The sequence below is a fragment of the Tiliqua scincoides genome, chromosome 7 (assembly GCF_035046505.1).
Source record: "Tiliqua scincoides isolate rTilSci1 chromosome 7, rTilSci1.hap2, whole genome shotgun sequence".
Taxonomy (NCBI): Eukaryota; Metazoa; Chordata; class Lepidosauria; order Squamata; family Scincidae; genus Tiliqua; species Tiliqua scincoides.
Window position 1 is genome coordinate 41501917 of NC_089827.1, and position 19967 is coordinate 41521883.

Genomic DNA, 19967 nt, shown 5'->3' on the forward strand with positions numbered 1-19967 from the left:
ATTACCACCGTTAATTTGTCTCATTACCAATGTTCAAATTACGCATTTCAAAATATATGCAAATTACTTGCACATTATAGATCCGCATGTATATAAAAATGTTGGTTATATTGTCTGAAATGTACAAAATAAATACAAATGAAATCATTTGGAAATGTTGTAATCATTGGAGCATATTAGGTATATTACAGGTGAGGTTACTGAATTTGTGTCTGTCTTCTGTGGGTTTTTCTGTGTAAAGACCCGTGCACAAACATGGTGTTATATTAATAGAAACTAATAGTACTGCTGCTGCTGATGCCCTTTACCTTCTGCAGCCAAGCTTCCAAGGGGCTTCCTGGATCCGTGCAGCAGGCGACAATGGGGTACTGTGGCCTTCCACTGTGCTGACAGTGCTTGGATAGCTTGGTGGGTTGGTGAAGCGGCTCAAGGCAGTGTTGTTGGCATTGTTGATGTTGGCATTGGAGCCCGATGATGAATAGCTGCTTGGAGTGAAGGTGGAATCCACAAGCTTCTCGTGGGATGGGGATTCAGTGTCCCCCTGGTTGTTGCTTGATTTGTTGATGTGCAAAGGGCGCTGAGTAGTAAATGTCTGAGGAAATGAACTTCTTCCATCACTTTGGTAGTAGCCAACATGATTTCCAAACAAGCCACCTGCTCTCTGTTAGCAAAATGAAAATCATATTCTTAGTGAGGTGGTGAGGGCCCTTAGTGAGGGTTGCTTTACTGTTACTGTTAAATTACTGTTTAACTACATGGAGTACAGTATGGAGTACAGTATGGTTTTAAAGCAAGACATGGTTCCTCCCCATTATTACTCATATCAGCTACCTTACGTTCAGGCTACAAATGTGCAATATAGCATGATGTCTACCTAGAGCCCCTTCTTGGCCAAACCAACAGTGGAAATGACATCACTCTTACCAGAAAGAACATAGAAAAAATTATAACAAAAGCCAGAGAAGGGAAAGAGCTAGGATTTAGCTTCTACTGGGATCCTGAGTTCCCAAGTTCCATTAATCTCAATAACAGAAAGAGGATCTCATCATTTTTTTTCAAATGTAGGCACAAGCAAGCCTGAAAAGAAAGGCAAAACTTTCGAATCAGCTGTCCTGAAAATGCTTGCGGAAAGGAAGAGAATGTCTTTTTTTTCTTCCCCAAGCAATGCTGGATAGACTTCTGACTGCTGCAGTGAAGGCACTGGATCTGGAGTCAAATCTGTTCAGTCTATGGAGAATCGAGATCCTCTCTATAAAGACCTAAAAAGCAAATGCCTAAGGCAGCTTACAAAATGTTCACAAAATACAATGTAATGACAAAAACTCTCAGGCCAGTGCTGGACTTTACAGGAGCCAGTGTTACAGGTTCCCTCAGGCCCAGGCACCTCTTCTTCTTTCCTCCCTCAGGGCACAAAGATCTCAAGCTGATCCCAGGAAGGTACAGGCGGGGTGGTACCATCAGTCCTCTCAGGCCAATGCTGGTCTCTATGGGAGCTGGTGTTATAAACTTGTAGAAGGAAGGGGTGTGTGTAGGCCACAGAAGCTTCAGGACAGACACTGTCTTTGATCTCAAAGGCAGTATAGTTGCTGCCTCTAGATAGGGTACTTTGAGAAAATAGTCCTGAATTAACAGGAATCATCTACCAGGTGTTCTAGGTTTTGAAAGAACATAATAAAACTTTACCCTTTCCCACAGAAGAATGCTTCCTACATGTCTCTCCTGCACACAGATGCAGTGATAAAGCATAATAGATACATTAGCATAATCAGAAAAGGAATTCACCACTTAAGTTTACTAATTAACCTACTTTTGGTAGGAGGATCCCTCAGAAAATTTTAACTAGTTTCTCTTTGTGTTGTCAGATCTTTTTTCAAAGCACTGCCATTCTGTTCAATGCAAAATCCCCAAAATTATAAGGGCTATCAGTAAACACATTTTTTTTTGTTATTTGGTATGCTAGAATGTGACTGTCTCATCCCATAGGTTAATGGGGATAACAGAAAAAGCACATACTCTGAAGATATCATCTTCGGAGGCAGCAGAAACAGCTTCTTTCATAGCCTTGTCTAACTCCTCTTCAGCAGTTAAGTCTCCAGAGATTGCCCGTCGAATCTCTGGCCCAATGTCATGTAATGTGCGCAGACCAGCCTGGAAAATCGAACAGTTCAGCACATTAGGTAGGTATAAAGACTAAAAGTGATACTTAGAAGAATATTCATTGATGTAGATTCTTCAGAGCCACTGACTATCAATAAGACTGTAGTGCTGAAACCAAGATTTAGATCAGGCTTCTAGCTAATTTGGGTACAAACTCCACAATCTACTCACAATTAAAATTTGTGCTGGGTGTCAATTAATTAATGTTGCAATTCTATATATACTTAGTTCAGACAAACTCAACAGAACATACTTTCAAGCAGACATGAATAGGACTGTATTGTGAAACACTTTACATTGGGAATAGACCGAAAGCATTTTGCAATTATAAACTGACTTAATTGTGGAGATGATCCTTGAGGAGGACTGTGCCTTTTAAAAGTTCTTGAACATTGCCTAACACAGCAGCAGTAGTTTCCTTGCATCTGGCTCATGAACTTAATCCTAATTGCTGTGATGGTGAGAAGCTAGAAGATCTTTTTCTGAGAAGTGGTTGAAACCTATTTAAAATTGGGTCTGGGAGTCACTGTGTAGGAGTTTGTACGTTGCCTTGGCAACTACCTGAAGTTATTTTGGAGAAGTGTCTCATAATTTCAGTTTTTGGTTGGACAACAGTGATGAGTTGGATGGGTCAGTGTCACAACAGTAAGCAATATGCAAAAGGTCCTCTTTTTAGTTCCACTTCTATGGCCCTCACTTTTACTTTCCATTTCTTACCTGAAGAGAGAGAGCATTCCGCTGTGATGGTTTACCAACAAGGCCTTGTTCTTTCCGCTTCTTGAATTTCCGGAAATACTCTTGGATCAAGAAAGTGGCATAGAATTTTCCAACGGTTACCTCATCATCTAGATAGGGGACATTTTTAAAAAAAACAAAGAAGAAGATAAAAATAATGTCGTTGCTTTATTCACTTGGTGATGAACAAGTATTTACTACAAGTGTAAGTTAGGCAACTAGGTACTCTTACATTTAAGTTGCAATCCAAAGCGTACTTACCCAGGAGTCAGTCCCACTGAGGTCAGCGAAATTAACATATAAGTAAACATGTATAGGATTGGTCTGTTAGGGAAGGTAGGCTGCAACTATACACAAAATGACTTGGAATGGGCCTGACTTCTGAGTATACACACATAGGATCTTGCTATAGGCAGGAGGTCTGGTCTAGAGGGTTGAGCCTCCATTTGCCTGAAGATAACATCTGAAGGTCGCCAGTTCGAGGCCACTGGCACCGTGCGACCTTGAAGCAGCTGACAAGCTCAGCTGAGCTATTCCATCTGCTCTGAACGTGGGAGGATGGAGGCCAGAATGTGCGACCAGATCAAGAAAGAAACATCTGAATATTGTGGTTTCTTGAAAGATACAAACCTTCTTTCAAATTGTAAAAATCCCTAAGGGGATTTAAATTGCCTGCCTATGTAAACTGCCTTGAATAAAGCCTAAGGAGAAATCTGAGGACCAAGAAAGGCAGTATAGAAATACCTGTATTATTATTATTATTATTATTATTATTATTATTAGTCTCCTATCTTCTGTAGGTCACAGAGTGACAGTGCTATTTAAACAGAGACTTGTAAAGGAAGATCCACTTACCACCTGCTGGGGGAACAACCTGATCCAGCAGTTTCATGCTCGTGCGCTTCCAGATTTTCTTAATGATTGCACGCAGCTCCTCATTGGCTTGCTCCAAGTTACCTAGAGGAGAAAATAGCCACCAGTGGAGTAATTAGAGGAGTCTGGATGGTCTTATACAATGCAGCAATATAGTCAATAGAATACCAAAGAAGAAAACATGTTGACATTTGAAAACAGGATTCTCAGAAATTTCTTTGGCCCTAGCAAGGAAAATGAAGTCCGGATGTGAAGGACAAATAAAGAAATACAATGACCTCAATGGGCTCAATGATCAGCACAGCAACTCCTTTCAACACCATGTCACATGGGTCAAATTCAAGAGAAAATCATCAGGTCATTTCTACTGTAGTGTAAGTTGGAGACTCACAACCTTCAGTACTTTTGGGTGCAATCCTATCCTGCACTGGAACAAGCAAGCCAAGAGGCTTGCGCTATATCCATCGTGGGATAGGGGCCCAAAGCAGCTCAGCTAGAGGTAAGGGGAAACTTTTCCCTTTACCTCCAGGTAAGGCACGCTGGCCCCTGTGGGTCTCCTCAGCCTTGCACCACCTCCTGAGGTGGCACAAGGAGAGCAAAGCAGCTGGAAGCTGCTCCAAACTCCCTGGGAACCGGGGTTGGGATCCAGCATTACTGCGGGATCCCAGCCCTACCTCCTGCTCCCCACCTGCCTGCCCCCAGAGGCCAGTGCACCTCTGTGTGCCGGCCTTGCCAACTACCAAGGACAACAACAACAACAACAACAACAGTATTTATATACCGCTTTTCAACAAAAAGTTCACAAAGCGGTTTACAGAGAAAATCAAATATCTAATGGCTCCCTGTCCCAAAAGGGCTCACAATCTAAAAAAAAACAATTAAAAAAAATCTTACGGCACATTTGCAACCCTCCTGGGCCGGTGCAAAGGACTTGCATCGGCCCAAGGACGCTTCTGGATTGCGCCCTTTGTGAATATTTTGATGGTACCTGGAAAAACTTGCTGGGTTTTATTGTCCAATACAAGCTGTTATTACATCACAGGCAACATGAAAATAAGTCCCTTCAGTGGGAGACTCTGGCTTGATATATTTCACCTCACTCCCTTAGGAAATCCCCCCTGCTCCAGTCATGGGATATCTTCTTGAACGTCTTCATCGAGACCTTTGATGACACTCAAAAACCTGTACTGTTGAAGCTGCGCCAACTCCATCAAACCCATGAATTAGGCCCCATCTATGTGGTCCAGTTCCAATGCTATACATTGGTTACCAAATGGAACAATACTGCATAACTGCACCGGGTCTATCATCTGGGAAAGCTGTGGAAGTCCTAAAACACAATCTGGAGTTGGTAACAGCTAGAATGGGGGCAAACCTGTCTTAGATGAGGTTGCACTCTGCCTGAAGAATCATGTTCACTGCTTTGGAGTGCTCTTACATCCAGTTTTTCTCCTGGATGTTCAGTAATGGCTGTGGCCTGGAGTGCCTTTGCCCAGATTAGGCTGCTGCATGCTTTCCTGGATCAGTCAGAAGTGGCGTTGGTGAACCACACTCTTGTTAGTTTGAGCGTGGGCAACTGCCACACACTCCATTGGACTGCATGTGAAGACCCCACAGAAAGCCCAATTAGTGCAGAACACGGCTGCACAAATTGTGATCACAGCCAGGTGGTTGGACAGCATTGCTCCTCTGTTGCACCAACTTTACTGGTTGCCAGTCTGTTTCTTAGTGCAGTTCAGGGTGCTGGTTATTACTTTGAAGCTCTAAACAGCTTAGGACCATACCACCAGGAGAACTGTATCAATTTTTAACCTTTGGTTGTTAATCGTCCTGAGTGCATCCTACTCAGGAGCAGAAGGCAAGACATACCTATTTTAAAATAGACAAATGCTGCTGAAGGACTTGAATGAACCCCTCAGTCCCGTAAACCTGGTGCCACTTCAACCAAGCCTTGTCCCTAAAAGATCCAAGATACAGAATGGGGCTTGTCTGTATCTTTCCACTGTGGAATGGAAATGGAGACAACAGAAATGGCTCTGTATGTATTGTGGGAACCTAGGATGCTTTGTATCCACTTTTCTTCCAAAAACCCCTAGTAGCAACTACAAAGAAAAAGATGGATACTAGCCTGAACAAGGTACCATACTTGTTCCACCTTTGTGTTTCCTCTGGAGTCTTACCATTGTGTCCATCTCCTGGCACTAGTGCAGCTGCAATTCATCCAATTTCATCCACATTTGGCAATGCAATAAGTCCTTAGATTTGAGGGCAGGAAATAGTTTTGGGGACTGTACTGTTGCCTAAATCCTACCTTTTCTGTGAAGCCTTTGGTACAACACCATAGTTCTCTTTCTCTACTGAAATTAAGCTGAAGCATGAGTAATCAAAACAATCATATATTCTTCCCCTGATCACTGCTGAATCTTTCCCTACCCTTTCTAAGTTGTTTCCTTTGTGTCTATCTAGATTGTAAGCCCTCTCATTCTGTATAAAACACTGTGTCCATGTGCCTTGATTACAGAACATAAATAAATGAATCATTGCCATCATAGTAACAGCCTATGTTCCAGGACTGACCAAACAGACTCCTGATCTTATAGAAATGAAATGGATTGCTGTTGGCATCTGGTCCAGAGCAGCCTGAAACTCTGCTCTGGAAGTACATACAGAAGACCACAGGCAGCATCCATCTCTGCTGCAGACTAATCAATGGCTCACAATGCCCTCGTTTTGGTATGCCTTGAATTACCCACCATGATCCCATTCTGTGTACATTCGGTGCACTAATATACACCAAGTCCTCACTTAAAGTTCAGTTTTTCTTTTAAGTCATTAAGCCATTTAGTTATTTTATTTTTCTCTGTAAACCGCTTTGTGAACTTTTAGCTGAAAAGCAGTAGATAAATACTGTTAATAATAATAATAATAATAATAATAATAATAATAATAATAATAATAATAATAATAATAATAATAATTATTATTATTATTATTATTATTATTATTATTATTATTATTATTATTATTATTATTATTATTATTATTTCTTTATAAAGTTGATGAGGAACTTTATAAAGAACTTTATAAAGAAAACTCAATTCCTGGCCAGGGCCATTGTCTGTGGGTATCCTTGTTCTTGTTCACTGGTAATTTGGTGGGTTGTCATCCATATACTCTGATGCTCCATGTAATCAAATATGTGCTAGAGGAGAACCTGGTACCTGGTACCTTTGCTGTTGTATCTTAGATGTCTTACCTTCTGTTTTGATCCTTAGTGCTGTTCTAACCAGTGCAAACAGAGTAGCATTAAACATGACAGTCCCATCACTATTCAATGGCATATTCATGGAGACAAGGCGCTATAGGGCAGTGGAAAGACAGAGACAAAATATTATACAGTTACTAAATGATGCTTCATGCATTATTTCCATCCATTTGCTGCTCCATTCATTTTCAAAATCAACTCAAAAATGCTATGCTCATCCTTTCTCTTTCTGATCATTTTTTTCAGAGCCCTTACCGTCTTTCTTAACAAGATTAATACTCTGTCAAACTCAGTGTGCTGCCTTCAGAAGTGACCATCACCAAATGTTTCAAGGTCCATAGAACTTATTTAAAATGACAATAATGGAAGCAGTATGATAATGTGTGCCACTAAGTAGGAAAAGCACTATCAGGTACAGTAGGTGGTCTGCACAGCTCACAAACGGAGACAAAGAGGCAAGAAGTCTTCCTTCAGAAATGGGTTTGGCTCTGAATACCAGTTGCAAAGAAGCAATGGTGGAAGAAAAGTCTGCCTCTCTTGCCTACAGGATTCTGACAGCATGTGGACACAATGGCCTGAGCATCACGGCTCATAAAACTGATCACTCTTCCCCCCCCCTTTGAACCTGATAATGTTTTCAGCTATCGCTACATCTTATTGACAGAATGTGGTCACTGTATTTGCCTGATCCTAAAGTGAATATGTCTAAGCCACATTTCAAGAGTACAGTTATTGATATAAGGAACTGATGACATTGCCAACTTTCAGTAGGGAGCAAAGATGCTCTAGTAGGGATATACTTGAGGAGGAGCAGAAGGGAAGCAGTGGTCCAGAATTTCTTATAGCACATGCAACCTTTGACACTTTTTCTAAAGGACCTTAGCTGAGAAGTGGCAGACTCAGAAGGAGCCAAACCGTAAAAATTTGCCAGGGTACATAAGCAACAATCTGCTCTGTCCCCAGATGGGGCAGATGGATGGAAGGTATAACTGGATCAAGTCCCCACGGAGGGTATTGGGGATTGTTTATTTCATTCATTGGATGAGGAGTTCCTGAAAACATAGATGGCGATAGTAAATTTAGCTTCTGAGTAAATATACATGGGATTTAATACAGTGGGCCCTTATCAGCATCTGCGGATTTGAATATCTGTGGATGCTGAGCTTGCATCTGCAGGGCCTCAGAGGACCTCCTGGATGTGACTGGAAGTGCCCTCCAGTTGCATCTGGGAGGTCTTCTGAGGCATGGGGAGGTCATGTGCTATTTCTCTGCACCTCAGAAAGCAACTAAAAGGCACATGCAGCTTGCCGGTGCAGGCCCCCCCTCCAGATTTCATTATCTGAGGAATTCAGTATCCACGGGGTGTGCGTGTGTCCCAGAATGGATCCCCCATGGATACTGAGGGCCCACTGTATATCTTTTATATTCATTTGGAATAATTTTTTACCCCACCTTTCAGTTTTTATACATATCTATCTTTAACAACGTACTTCAAGAGTCTGGGGTGAACCTTCATCTTTAAATGAGGTACACATTCCAAGTAGAAATAAGTAGCTGAAAAGAAACAATTTCAGCGAAGAAATTTAAAGCTAACTTTCTGTTTATAGCCATTGTGGCTATGGATAAATGGCTATGGGGATTTCATGACAGCTTCTGCATTTAAAAATGTATCACTAGGCCATGGTGCTTTAGTTATTCCAAATGCAACCAAAGGAATCTCCACATGGGTCTATGATTTGGAGTTTTGATGCTTGTCATCCTTCCCCCACAGGCAAAAGCACATAGGCCCAAACCCTGACCAACTTTCCAGCACTGGTATAGCTGTGCCAATGGGTCGTATGCTGCATCCTGCATATGGATGGCACTCACAGAGGCCTCCTCTAAGTAAGTGAATGCTTGTTTCCTTACTTCGGAGCTACATTGCTCTTATGTCAGTGCTGGAAAGTGGGTTAGGATTGAACCCATAGTGTTTTAGATTTTGCTAATCCCACATGCTTGAGAAGGACCATCATCAGCTGTGCAATCCAGGGGAAAAATGCTATGCCCTTTATTTAAAAGACATTTCTTTTATCTTTCAGCTTTCAGACATGTCCTTCACATATTTTTCACAATGATCACCTCACATGTGCATCCTGTGGTGGGTATGTGAGACCAAGAAACAGCAGCCAAATGATTTTTTTTTGGTTGAAAAGTAGTATATAAATACTTGTAATAATAATATGCACTGGAAGTTCCTGCTAGGATTTATCATTAACATTAAAGGGGTGAAAATAGTGCAGATGGCTACACAGCTAATGCCCTCCTTATCCCTACCAACAATCACAACTAGCAGCTCAAGGCCACTTAGTAGGGACTTATAACTGGATCCAGGGATGTATCTCAAACAAAGATAAAACACTTGGGGACATCTGCCGTACTTTGCATGCTACCCGGTGAGGGCAGAGTTTTCCAAAGCCCAGTGGAGGCTGAATCCGACGCAGGAGTGTCACCACATCAAGATGTTTGATACGTCCCCTGCAGCAGAAAGTGCAAAAGGGAAATGTCACACAGAGTTAGGAATCTACAGAGTTAGGAATATACAGTAACATTGTCTGATTTAAACAGAATCCTATGGAGAATAGTGCCTCATTACTAGGAAGTTCTGCTAGAAATCAGTCCAATTGCTGGTTCTTTATAATAGACAATAGTATATACATCCAAAATGTGTATTGTCCTGCTAGGCAAGCTGGAATGTGTCCTGCCTAAAGTTCTGTACTGAAGGACAAGACATGACTTCTGGGAACTGTTCAACTTTGATCACCTTTGTTGGGGTAATTCATTTGCTGCTTTGGGCATCTCTTTGTAAATGGAAAAGGAGGGTAAAAGTGTTCAGAATTCATTTGCTAAATATGCCAAGGGCCTTCAATGAGAAAACCAGCTCACTCCCACTCATCTATTTTTCTTCCTTTCTTTCTGCATCCACTTGTACCTTCCGGCTCTCTCCCAGCAAACCTTTAACTATGCAGCCAATTGTTCTGTTATCTTCAGTCTAGAAGTATTACAAGCTATGGTAACTGAATTCTATGCTGTGCCCTCTTGCAAAGCAAGGACTTTGATTTCTAATGCAAGAACTGTGACTTCTTGCTATGGACCGTGAGTAATAAAGTAAAAGTAAATTAAAGCAAATTATCTGCCCATTGTGTCATATTTTCGCATACATTTGGATAGGGGGCCCAATCCTATCCAATTTTCCAGCACCAGAGTAGCCTCAATGTAGCCCCAAGGTAAGGGAACAAATGTTCCCATACTCTAAGGTGGTCTCTGTGTCTGCGTCCCCACCACAGGATGCAATACATGCTGCAACAGCACAGCTGCACTGGCACTGGAAAAACTGGATGGGATTGGGCCCTAAGTTAGAAACAACATTTTGCTTTTAATTTTCTACTACTTTATCTTCTTTGTATGTATTAATTAATAAGTGTGGCTTCTTGGTTAAGTAAATCCATGGATTCTGATCTGATTCAGCTAGGCTTATCAAGTGGTTAAAAACTATTTGACCAACAAGTACATTGAATTAAAATTACTAGGCTTATCCCACATCATGTTAATGCCTTTGTCTTTTTCGCCAAGTCACCAAGAAGGAGTACCATAACCTTTTGGGGGAGTTGTGTGGTTTGAGATTGGAAATGGTGGTTATAACATTGTGTTGGGAACTTACTTGGCTTCAGGATCATATTCTGCCCAGATCCGCTTAAATTCATCCAGATGATGAGGACCCAGAATTGACCAGTCCCGTGTCAAATAATCAAAATTATCCATGATAACAGCTACAAAAAGGTTGATGATCTACAAACAAGAATGGAAACATTAATAGGGAGAAAATATTTTATGCTAGAATCCTCCATGATCCCAAGTTCTTTTCCTTGTACAGTTCAGGATCTGGGTTAATGATTAATTAACAATTATAACAATCATTATTATTAATATAGCACTCTAAATGTACCCATTAGCTAACTAACTTTACATGAAAAGACATGTCCCTGCCCCATGGGACTTACAGTCTAGATCAGGGGTGCCCAAACCCCGTCCCTGGGGCCACTTGCGGCCTTCAAGGACACCCAATCCGGCTCTCGGGGAGCCTCCAGTTTCCAATGAGTCTCCGGCCCTCTGGAGACTTGCTGAAGCCTGAGCTGGCCTGATGCAACTGCTCTCAGCATGACAGCCAACTGTTTGATCTCTCGCGTGAGCTGTGGGATAAGGGCTCCCTCCATTGCTTGCTTTTTCCCATCTGTGATGCAGCAGCGGCAGCAAAGGAAAGGCTGGCCTTGCTTTGTGCAAGGCCTTTTATAGGCCTTGAGCTATTGCAAGACCTTCATTCATTCATATAAGTTCCATCTCTAATATATTCATTTATGTAAATTTATTCAAGTTTGAAATATAAATTTATTCTTTTTTTTTCCTGGCCCCTGACACAGTGTCAGAGAGATGATGTGGCCCTCCTGCCAAAAAGTTTGGACACCCCTGGTCTAGATATTGACATAAGGGAGTCAACAGAACAGGGGAAGAGGAGTGGATTAAAGAGTAAACAGGGGAAGCACATGCAATTGTGTCAGTCATGTGTACTTAAGCTTAGTTACAGGAGGGGAGGTGTGACATGAAAATCTTCATGGAAAAACTGGGTTTTAAGAAGGGATTTGAAAGAAGGAAGGATCACACAGGAATTGTGGCAAGCAATTCCAAGCATAAGGGGCAGCATGAAAAAAGGATGTAGTTATTAGTACTATGCCAGTCTGGACCTTGCCAGTGGATGGTAGAAACTCCACCATGACAGAAAGGCAGGAGATAAGTGTTATAAATAAAAAAATAACACAACCTATATCAATGCTGAGATATACAGGGGGGCAAAGGACAGGTGAACTACCTGGCCCTGTTTTTTCTAGTATGGTACTATGCAGAATCCCATGATGGCCTGCTTATCTGTCTATTATAACATTTGACAATAAATGTCAAGGTGCTGTCACAATAAACTGTGCTGTGATCCTCTAGATCAGCGGTCTCCAAAGTAGAGATTGCTGCATGATGACAAAGGCTTCCCTGGTGTGGACAGAACATACCATTCCGTCAGGGAACTTCCGCAAAGCCCCTCTGTGTGCCCCAAGTCTTCACTCCGGCCAGCTGTCTGGCCAGAAATTCTGGTGCAATGTTTGCTGGGAAATATAGATTTTTTTTTGGGGGGGGGGGGAGGTAAAGATTTTTATTTTAAAAGTTTCATACTACAATAAATAATACAAAGGAAAGAAATCACATTTTACATTTTCAATACAGTCACATAGCAACTTTCACTAGAACACAGATACATCACGTTATAGGTGGATCCACCCCATCTAACCACTCCCACCTGTTTCGGTGGGGGAGAGATCACCGCCAAATTGGACGCCATTGGAACGCAATACACGTTGACATAACGCGCCCTCTGGTACAGGTTCAAGTTCCATTTTTTCCACCTCTTCTGTTTTTCCTCCACCTTAGAGATTTTTCCACCTCTTCAGTTTTTCCTCCACCTTAGAGGCCCACAGTTTCCAGTTCTCTTCCCACCCTCTTTGTTTCAGTCCAAAAATTATACCTAAAATTTTTACAGATTCCACCTTTTGAACCTCTTGTTTCCTTTCATCCGTTTCAAAAACAGCCCCCATGGCCCTCACCTCTATGTTTTTCCCCCTCGACCCAAGAGAAACATTTGGTTTTATCCTTGTTTATCACCGCTCCCAAGGCCCTGCTATATTCATCTATTATTCCCTTCAATGTCTCCATCTCACCCACGTCTCTAACCATAACGTACACCTCATCTGCGTGGGCTACCGTTTTTATGGCATTCCCAACCTCTGCGCTATTCCCTTCTCCACCCATGGCGATTCCCTTTATTCTGGGCTCTGCCTGGAGTATGGCCCGCAATGGATCTAATGCCAAAACATAGAGGAGCGGCTCAATGGACATCCTTGGCATATCACTGATTCTATGGGTATGATTTTTCCCTTCCATCCGTTTACCTGCGGCATAACCGATGCCTGCTCATACAGAGTTTTTATATAGTTTATGAAAACCTCTGGGACACCCTTTGCCATCAGCATTTGCCAGAGATACTTTCTGTTTATTCTGTCAAAGGCCTTAGATTGGTCCATTTGTAGAAGTATCCCTTTCCACTCTCCCTTCTCCACCATCTGAAAGATCTCTCTAACCAGAACTAAGGAATCAGTCATCTTCCTCCCTGGGACAGTACTAGTCTGGGTCCTCATAATCAACTTAGGGGCTATTTTGGAAAGTCTGTCATTCAAAATCTTTGCTAAAATCCTATAGTCTATGTTTGTCAGAGTAATGGGCCTCCAGTGTTTAGGCAGAGTAGGGTCCCCCTCTTTATAAATGAAGGTTAAGATTCCTCCATAAAAACTATCTCTAAATTTGTCCTCCTCCCGTAAGGCTCTATTAAAAGCCACGGCTAGGGGTTCGGCCAGTTCTTTCTGAAACAACTTATAAAAGGTGTAATTTAGTCCATTGGGACCTGGAGCGGCGCCTTCTCTTCCGTTTCTTATCACCTCCAGCACTTCATCTTCTGTTATGGGTTTAGTCTTCTCCTTGGCTTCTTCCTTACTGGGTGAGTCATAGGCATCCCTAAGCATTTTCATCAAAAAGCCAGTCATGGTTTGCTCTTCTATCTTTTTCTCAGCGTACATTTCCTGGTAGTGATTATTCATGGTGCTCAACATCTCATCGGTTGAGACTGGCATTGAGATTGGCATTGGAACCCGGAAGTAACTGGCCAGTGTGAAGACTGGGGGCGCTGGAGTGGCTTTGCGGAGGTTCCCCCACAGAACAGCAAGCGCCATTCACAGAGGGGAGGGCTTAGACAGGGCACCGGATCTGGCCTGTGGGCTGGAGTCTGGAGAGCCCTGCTCTAGTTTAAGTTTTGGTTACTAGTTGTGAAGGAATTAGAGTTGTGGTATGGCCCAGTTAAAAAGACTAGCAGCCCAAGCTCTGCCAGTTCCACCCCCCTCCTGTCTCACTCCCTTCCCTGGTCATAACTACTCCTTGCCTCCCCCACTTTGAACACCTTCCCCCATGCCCCCACTCACCTTTCTGCCTCCTGGTACTTCTCATCGACTGCCAGGCGGCGGTCCACCAGCCTCCGACTGGCACTGTCCCAGCACAGGCTTGCGCTGGGTTTGCTCTGGCACTGGGTCAGTAGTAATGGTTCCAGACGTGCCTTACGGCACATTTGCAACAGTGCACACCAGCAGTAGCCAGTGCGTCCTCATCAGGATTGGGCTCTCAGAGAACTCTGTTATTTTGGAATAATCTTTGCTACTATAAATGTATAGCTACTTTTCACTAGAAGCTACTGCCCTGAGTTTGAAATGTGGCACTTCAGTAGTCATGGCCATTTCCTTTACGCAGTATGCACCAAATTTCTCCATAGGAGTACTCATATATTCTCCATCCATGAAGAAGTTATGTGTTTTAAGAGCCAACATTATACATTGCCAAAAGATACTCACTAGGAAGGCACAGAGCATGTAGAAACTGATGAAATAAAAGATGGCAAAGCTGCTCCCACAGGAATGGTCACCTTCAGTAGAATTGTTTGGTTCTACGGAATCAGGATCACACTTCTTATCCGGGAGACATGCCAGCATGATTTCTTGCCAAGCTTCACCAGTAGCACACCTGATAAGAAGGAGGTTGATGAGAAAGAAAAAGGCACCATCTCTAAAAATAACACCCAACCAGTTACTTTGAGTTCATTGCCTAATGTTTTGAGGTGGTGAAGGGCTTGATGAGATGAAATTAAATCTGTCCAAGACACAGCTTTCCCTAATTAGGATATCTACTAATATGGTGATGGTGTATTGTCCTGTGTGTGATGAGGTTGCACTTCCCTTGGGGGATCAGGTCCACAGTTTGGGAATACCATTGGGCATTGACAAGTTCTAGCATTGTCCCTGGAAGTCCAGATGACAAGTGTGCCCTGCAGTAGATTTGCCCAGCTTTGGCTGGTGTGCCAGCTGCACCTGTTCTGTCTCAAGCAGAAGTAACCATGGTTACCTATGCCTTAATTACTCCTCAGACTATTCCACAGTGCTCTACACGGGGCTGCCTTTGAAGACTTTTGAAAAATTCAGGTGGTACAAAATGTAGCTATGAGGATTCTGATGTTGGCAAGGCTTTATGATCAGGTTACACCTCTGTTAGTCTAGCAGCATTGGTTGCCAATTCAATTCTGGGCACAATTCAAAGTGCTGGTTATTGCCTTTTAAGCCCTTAAATAGTCCAGGGCCAAAGTATCTGAATGCCTACCGTCTTCCATATGAATCTGCCTATCCTGTAAGATCTTTAGGGGTGGTTCTCTTGTGGATTCTGCTGCTGTTGGAACTCTAGCAAGTGTTGGCACACAAGAGGGCCTTTGCAATGCAAGCCCCTGAATTTTGGAACCCCCTTCACCTTTAAGTGAGGTTGGTCACCTCCTTACAGTTGGATACAAAAGGTGCCCTCTTTACAAGTGGATGGACTGGATTTTGGTCATACTTTCATAGATTTTTTTAAACAATCTGGTCTCTTAATATGTGTATATTTCTCTCTTTGTTGAGTTGCTGTCTACTGCATTAACTACTCTTTCTGCTATCATTACTTTTAAGTGTACAATATATCATCTATAGTTAAAATCTCTGGGTATACCAGCAATAAAATTCCAAAACAATGAGTTTTGCTTGTTAAATTACAAACAACATTTCATCCTACAGTCGCTGTAGACATCATCAGGCATCCAAAGGCAAAGCTCCACCATTCCTGTCAACTTCCTGTTCCTATTTAACAGCAAAGGTCTTCCCAAACCCAATTGACTTAGAGGCATACAACTCACATGGGATTTCATCCTAATGTAATTGTAAGAAACACTTAAAGTGACAGTTTCCTTTAAGTTAGTTCTTACTATCAAGATTACAAAACACTTCCGATCATATTAAAAGATATTTCAATTATCAGTTTCTTTGATGACATGAGACTTTATCTTCTGGGTAGCAGTCCTGATCCTGAGCTCTCCAAAATTGGCACCCAAATACAATTTAGAGATAAGGTTTCCTCCTTTTTATTCATGTTATCTTTCTGCTTAAATATCTCAGTTGCCTCTAGTTGCATTCTCTGGAAATAATGTGCTACATTTCTCAATCAAACTTGTTGACTTGGAGTCAAACTTGACATTATGTCCTATTTTTTCACGTGCTTTGCAATGGCTGACTTATGTATCTGCTTTAACCTTACATTTCTCTGATGTTCTTTAATCTGGGTAGCAACTGATCTTTTAGTAGTTCCCACATATATTTTTCCACATTCACATGGGATGCTATATATACCAGGGTTCAGCCATGGATGTAGTGGATCTTTAGGACTCCTTAAAAAATTAACAAACTTAGTACTAGGAACAAAAGCAGTTCATATATTAACCTTACTAAGGATTCTGCTAATTCTTTCTGTAATACCTTGCAGATATGATAACAGCACAGGTAGCTGGTTCCATAATTTTTTTATTTTTTATTTTTTCTCCTTATTTCCTTTTTTTCTCCGTATTATTGATGTCATTCACTTTATACCTGTTAGCTTGTAACACTTGGCTTAGATATTGTTTCTCTTTAGGTAAAAAGAGAGTGTACAATATATGTTTTAAATTTTTATTAAATTAACTTCTTGTGAAACGCGTGTATACTTTTAAAGTAAATAAATAACAGGTGCTACTCCATTGCAGGCTGGCCACAGAGTGCAATCTAGAGTTCAAAGGCATCCACGGTTTTCATATGGCTGGTCAGCTAATAGCAAGGCACTTGGAGTAGATACATTTTTGGAGCTCTCAGAAGTATCAGACATCATGTCCTGTGCTAATGGAGACAGGATATCAAAGTGGAGCACAGGGCATATTTAATGTGGCATATATCAAAGACATTGTGAATACCTTTTGCAAGGTATAGTTGAACTAAGGAGGAGCAGAATCAGGACATACTTAGTGTGAGACTCACCTGAAAAGCAACAGCACTGCCTGAGGAAAAGTCTGAAAATTGTTGTTCCGGTTGATTTCTGTGGTATCATTCAGGGCAATTTTACCAAACACCTAACAGGAAGAAGTAGCTTGTAAGATTACGCTTTAGGTCACCTACTACACGGATATGCTAAAAAAATATAATTCTGCTCTTCACATTTGAATTGTACCAAAAGTCAGTTCTCTAGCATCTTTTCTCATTGTTATGAATGTATTTGACCAACCTCTTCTGTATTTTACCTTCACTGAACAGACTGCAGTCCTATCTATACACACTTACCTGGAAATAAGTCTCATTGAACTCAATGAGACTTACTTAGTAGACATACATAGAAGTGTACTGTTAATCTTCTTACTTTAAGGCCAGAGAAAAAAATTTTTTCGGCCTCATGTTTAGTTCTAATCTGGTTAGATTTTGTAGTTCATTCAGTTTTATTTCATCTATATAATTGAATTGAGTGTTCTCTTTCCACAGATACATGCAACATTAATAGAAACAGTGAACTATTAAAAAAATTAAATACAAGGGATTACAGTCGCTTAGTCACTAATTCTGAGGACCAGATTATATATTTCATATCTGAAACATGGAATTTTATCCAAAGAGAGCTTAAAAAAGATTTGCCAAGAAATCCTCTTCCTTACTATGACAACTAATGGTATTCTAGCTCTTCAGGGTAAGATGCCATAAGTAGGTGACGATTACCCACATTCGGTTTAAAAGGAGCACTCTTACCTCTCATGTTGCTTAAGAATTAGTAAAATTCAGATAGGAGAGTGGGATCAGCAGGGAGAGTGGGACAGTGGGGTCCCCAATCTCATACTTTGTTTGTTTGTTTATTGGATTTATGGTGTTAAAAAGCTTGAAGACCATTGCAGTGTACTATATGTTTTGAACCCAACTGCATGCCTCCCTAGTGTACTATTTTTAACTAACAAAAGTTGGGACTAAAGTTTCCCTTCCCCACCATGTTTTAGCCTCATTATGTAGGCCCTCCTCACTTGCTAATTATTAACCAAATCCCTTGCCTGTTCAATCTCACTGCATGATAATTTGCATCTCTGACTCAGCCCCTAGTAAGGTGATTTATATTTCAGTACTCAGTGATGGGCTGCATTGACACATTGGGGAAGGAGTGATGTATATGAGTTGCATCCACACTCAGTGTGGAAGTATAGCTCTGAGGATCCACATGTCTGGACAGCTGTTATAGAACAAGCAAGTCCTACATATAGTATACTGTAGTGGTGTAAATGGTGTGAAGAGCTGAGAGGTACAGCAAGCTGGTAGAAAGATGATGGAGCAGAGGAGTAGTTGGCGATGGAACTGCACTAAGTTGTTGCTGCTACTCTGTAAATCAGTTCTTCTGCTCTTCAAAGAAAAACAAGAGGATATGACAGACTGCCTGCTTCCCTTCCTTGTACAAGGTTAGCCAATGGTTGCTATCAGGTTGTGGAGAGAACATATAATAGGAACTCAATAGGATGCCTTCATCTCATGGAGGGACTGTCTAGCAATCCCTGTGTTTTGAGTGAGATACTTTTTTTACCTTCTGGGGTCATGAAAACAGTCCACTGGATTTTCCAGATGCTCTGCATTCAGAAAATCCTGCTTACAGCCTTGGTTGCTAGCAACTTCTTCCATGTGTAAATGGATAAAGCTTTTCAGGGCAAGAAGTACAGGATTGTTTTGCAAAATTCAGTGCCAGAGCAGGAAAATGACTTTACAAAGGAAGTTCCTCAAAGTTTGTTGCCTTAGGAGCCCTCTGGAATTCTCCAGGCTTAGACACCCCCACTCACTAGTTAGTAATGACAGTTGCAGCTGTTCTGAGGGGGCGCTGGGAGTTACCATTGCAGGAGGGCAAATTAAATTCTTTGAGGCAGGCCGTATTTTTCATCTCAGGAAACAAGAGTATGAGGCAGTGTTTCCACATGGGGAGATTTCTTTTGTCCTTTTAAACATTTACAACAGGCAAAATGATGGGCAATGGCTAGGCTAAAATCAGCATTTTACGTTACTCATCTGTAAATCACAGTATGTAGGAATGGCTGCTCTGCAGAAGAAGACACAAAGGGAGATTCCTCTTCTGAGTACTTGTAGAACCTTCAGATGAGCCGCTACATCTATCATTATTAACTGTAGTTTTCCATTTTGTCACATAAGTCGGTGAAGCTCAAACATTGTGATGCTTTATAGCAGACGAGGTAGCAAAGCTGGATTCTTTTTTTTTTTAAGCTAACAAACACTTATCTTATTGTCAGTTCATATACATCCAAAATGATGGATCAACAGTAATGTGTCAAGGGTTTTATTTTATTTTTAATGGAACATCCTGTATCTAGGAGGTTCAAGCTTATCTCTGAAGTATTATAAGGACACTTAATGTTTGACAAAACCTTATTTGTCCATCAACAGAGGCTGATTTTGCAAAACCAAGGAGGCAGGACAGTGGATATAATAACTGAAAAAAAATAGTTGGAATTGAGTGTGAGTTAAAATTTCCTGAACCTTGTTTAATTCTTTCCTCATTATGATGTTTAGGAAATAGGAGTTAAGGCAAGAATTTTGAATGTGAAAAAGATTTTTCTTTTTAAACCCGGCCTTTTGGGGATGTATTGGTTTTTTGAAACCTTAAAAGTTCAAACCATTTGGAAAGTCAACTTCAATGAGTAATACTATGCTTAAGGGCCAATGGTGGGGTGGGGCAAGAAGCTGCCCGCCACCCCTGGCACTATTGACAAGGATACCAATGTCCTGTTTGCATCTCCCTTGAACCTTCTGCAAGAAGCTATAGGGTTGCAGGAAGAAGACAAATGCATGATTCAGTGCTTTGGCCTTGTCTCCTTTATGCCAGCCTTCACTGGAAGTAAGCACAATGA

The 19967-nt window shown here is 41.5% G+C and overlaps 1 protein-coding gene across 18 annotated transcripts in view; it reads right to left on the reverse strand.

The window, feature by feature from the left end:
• The window catches only part of CACNA1C (calcium voltage-gated channel subunit alpha1 C), a 605715-nt gene that overhangs the window by 12548 nt on the left and 573200 nt on the right, over positions 1 to 19967 (reverse strand). For all 18 annotated transcript variants that reach the window (XM_066634593.1, XM_066634583.1, XM_066634587.1 and 15 more), the window contains 9 exons: positions 17068 to 17159; positions 14560 to 14728; positions 10728 to 10855; positions 9448 to 9544; positions 7022 to 7124; positions 3748 to 3849; positions 2875 to 3002; positions 2014 to 2148; positions 309 to 661 (listed from right to left, as the gene is read on the reverse strand). In XM_066634593.1, coding sequence (XP_066490690.1) covers positions 309 to 661; positions 2014 to 2148; positions 2875 to 3002; positions 3748 to 3849; positions 7022 to 7124; positions 9448 to 9544; positions 10728 to 10855; positions 14560 to 14728; positions 17068 to 17159 — 1307 coding nt within the window. The remainder of the gene's footprint in view (positions 1 to 308; positions 662 to 2013; positions 2149 to 2874; positions 3003 to 3747; positions 3850 to 7021; positions 7125 to 9447; positions 9545 to 10727; positions 10856 to 14559; positions 14729 to 17067; positions 17160 to 19967) is intronic.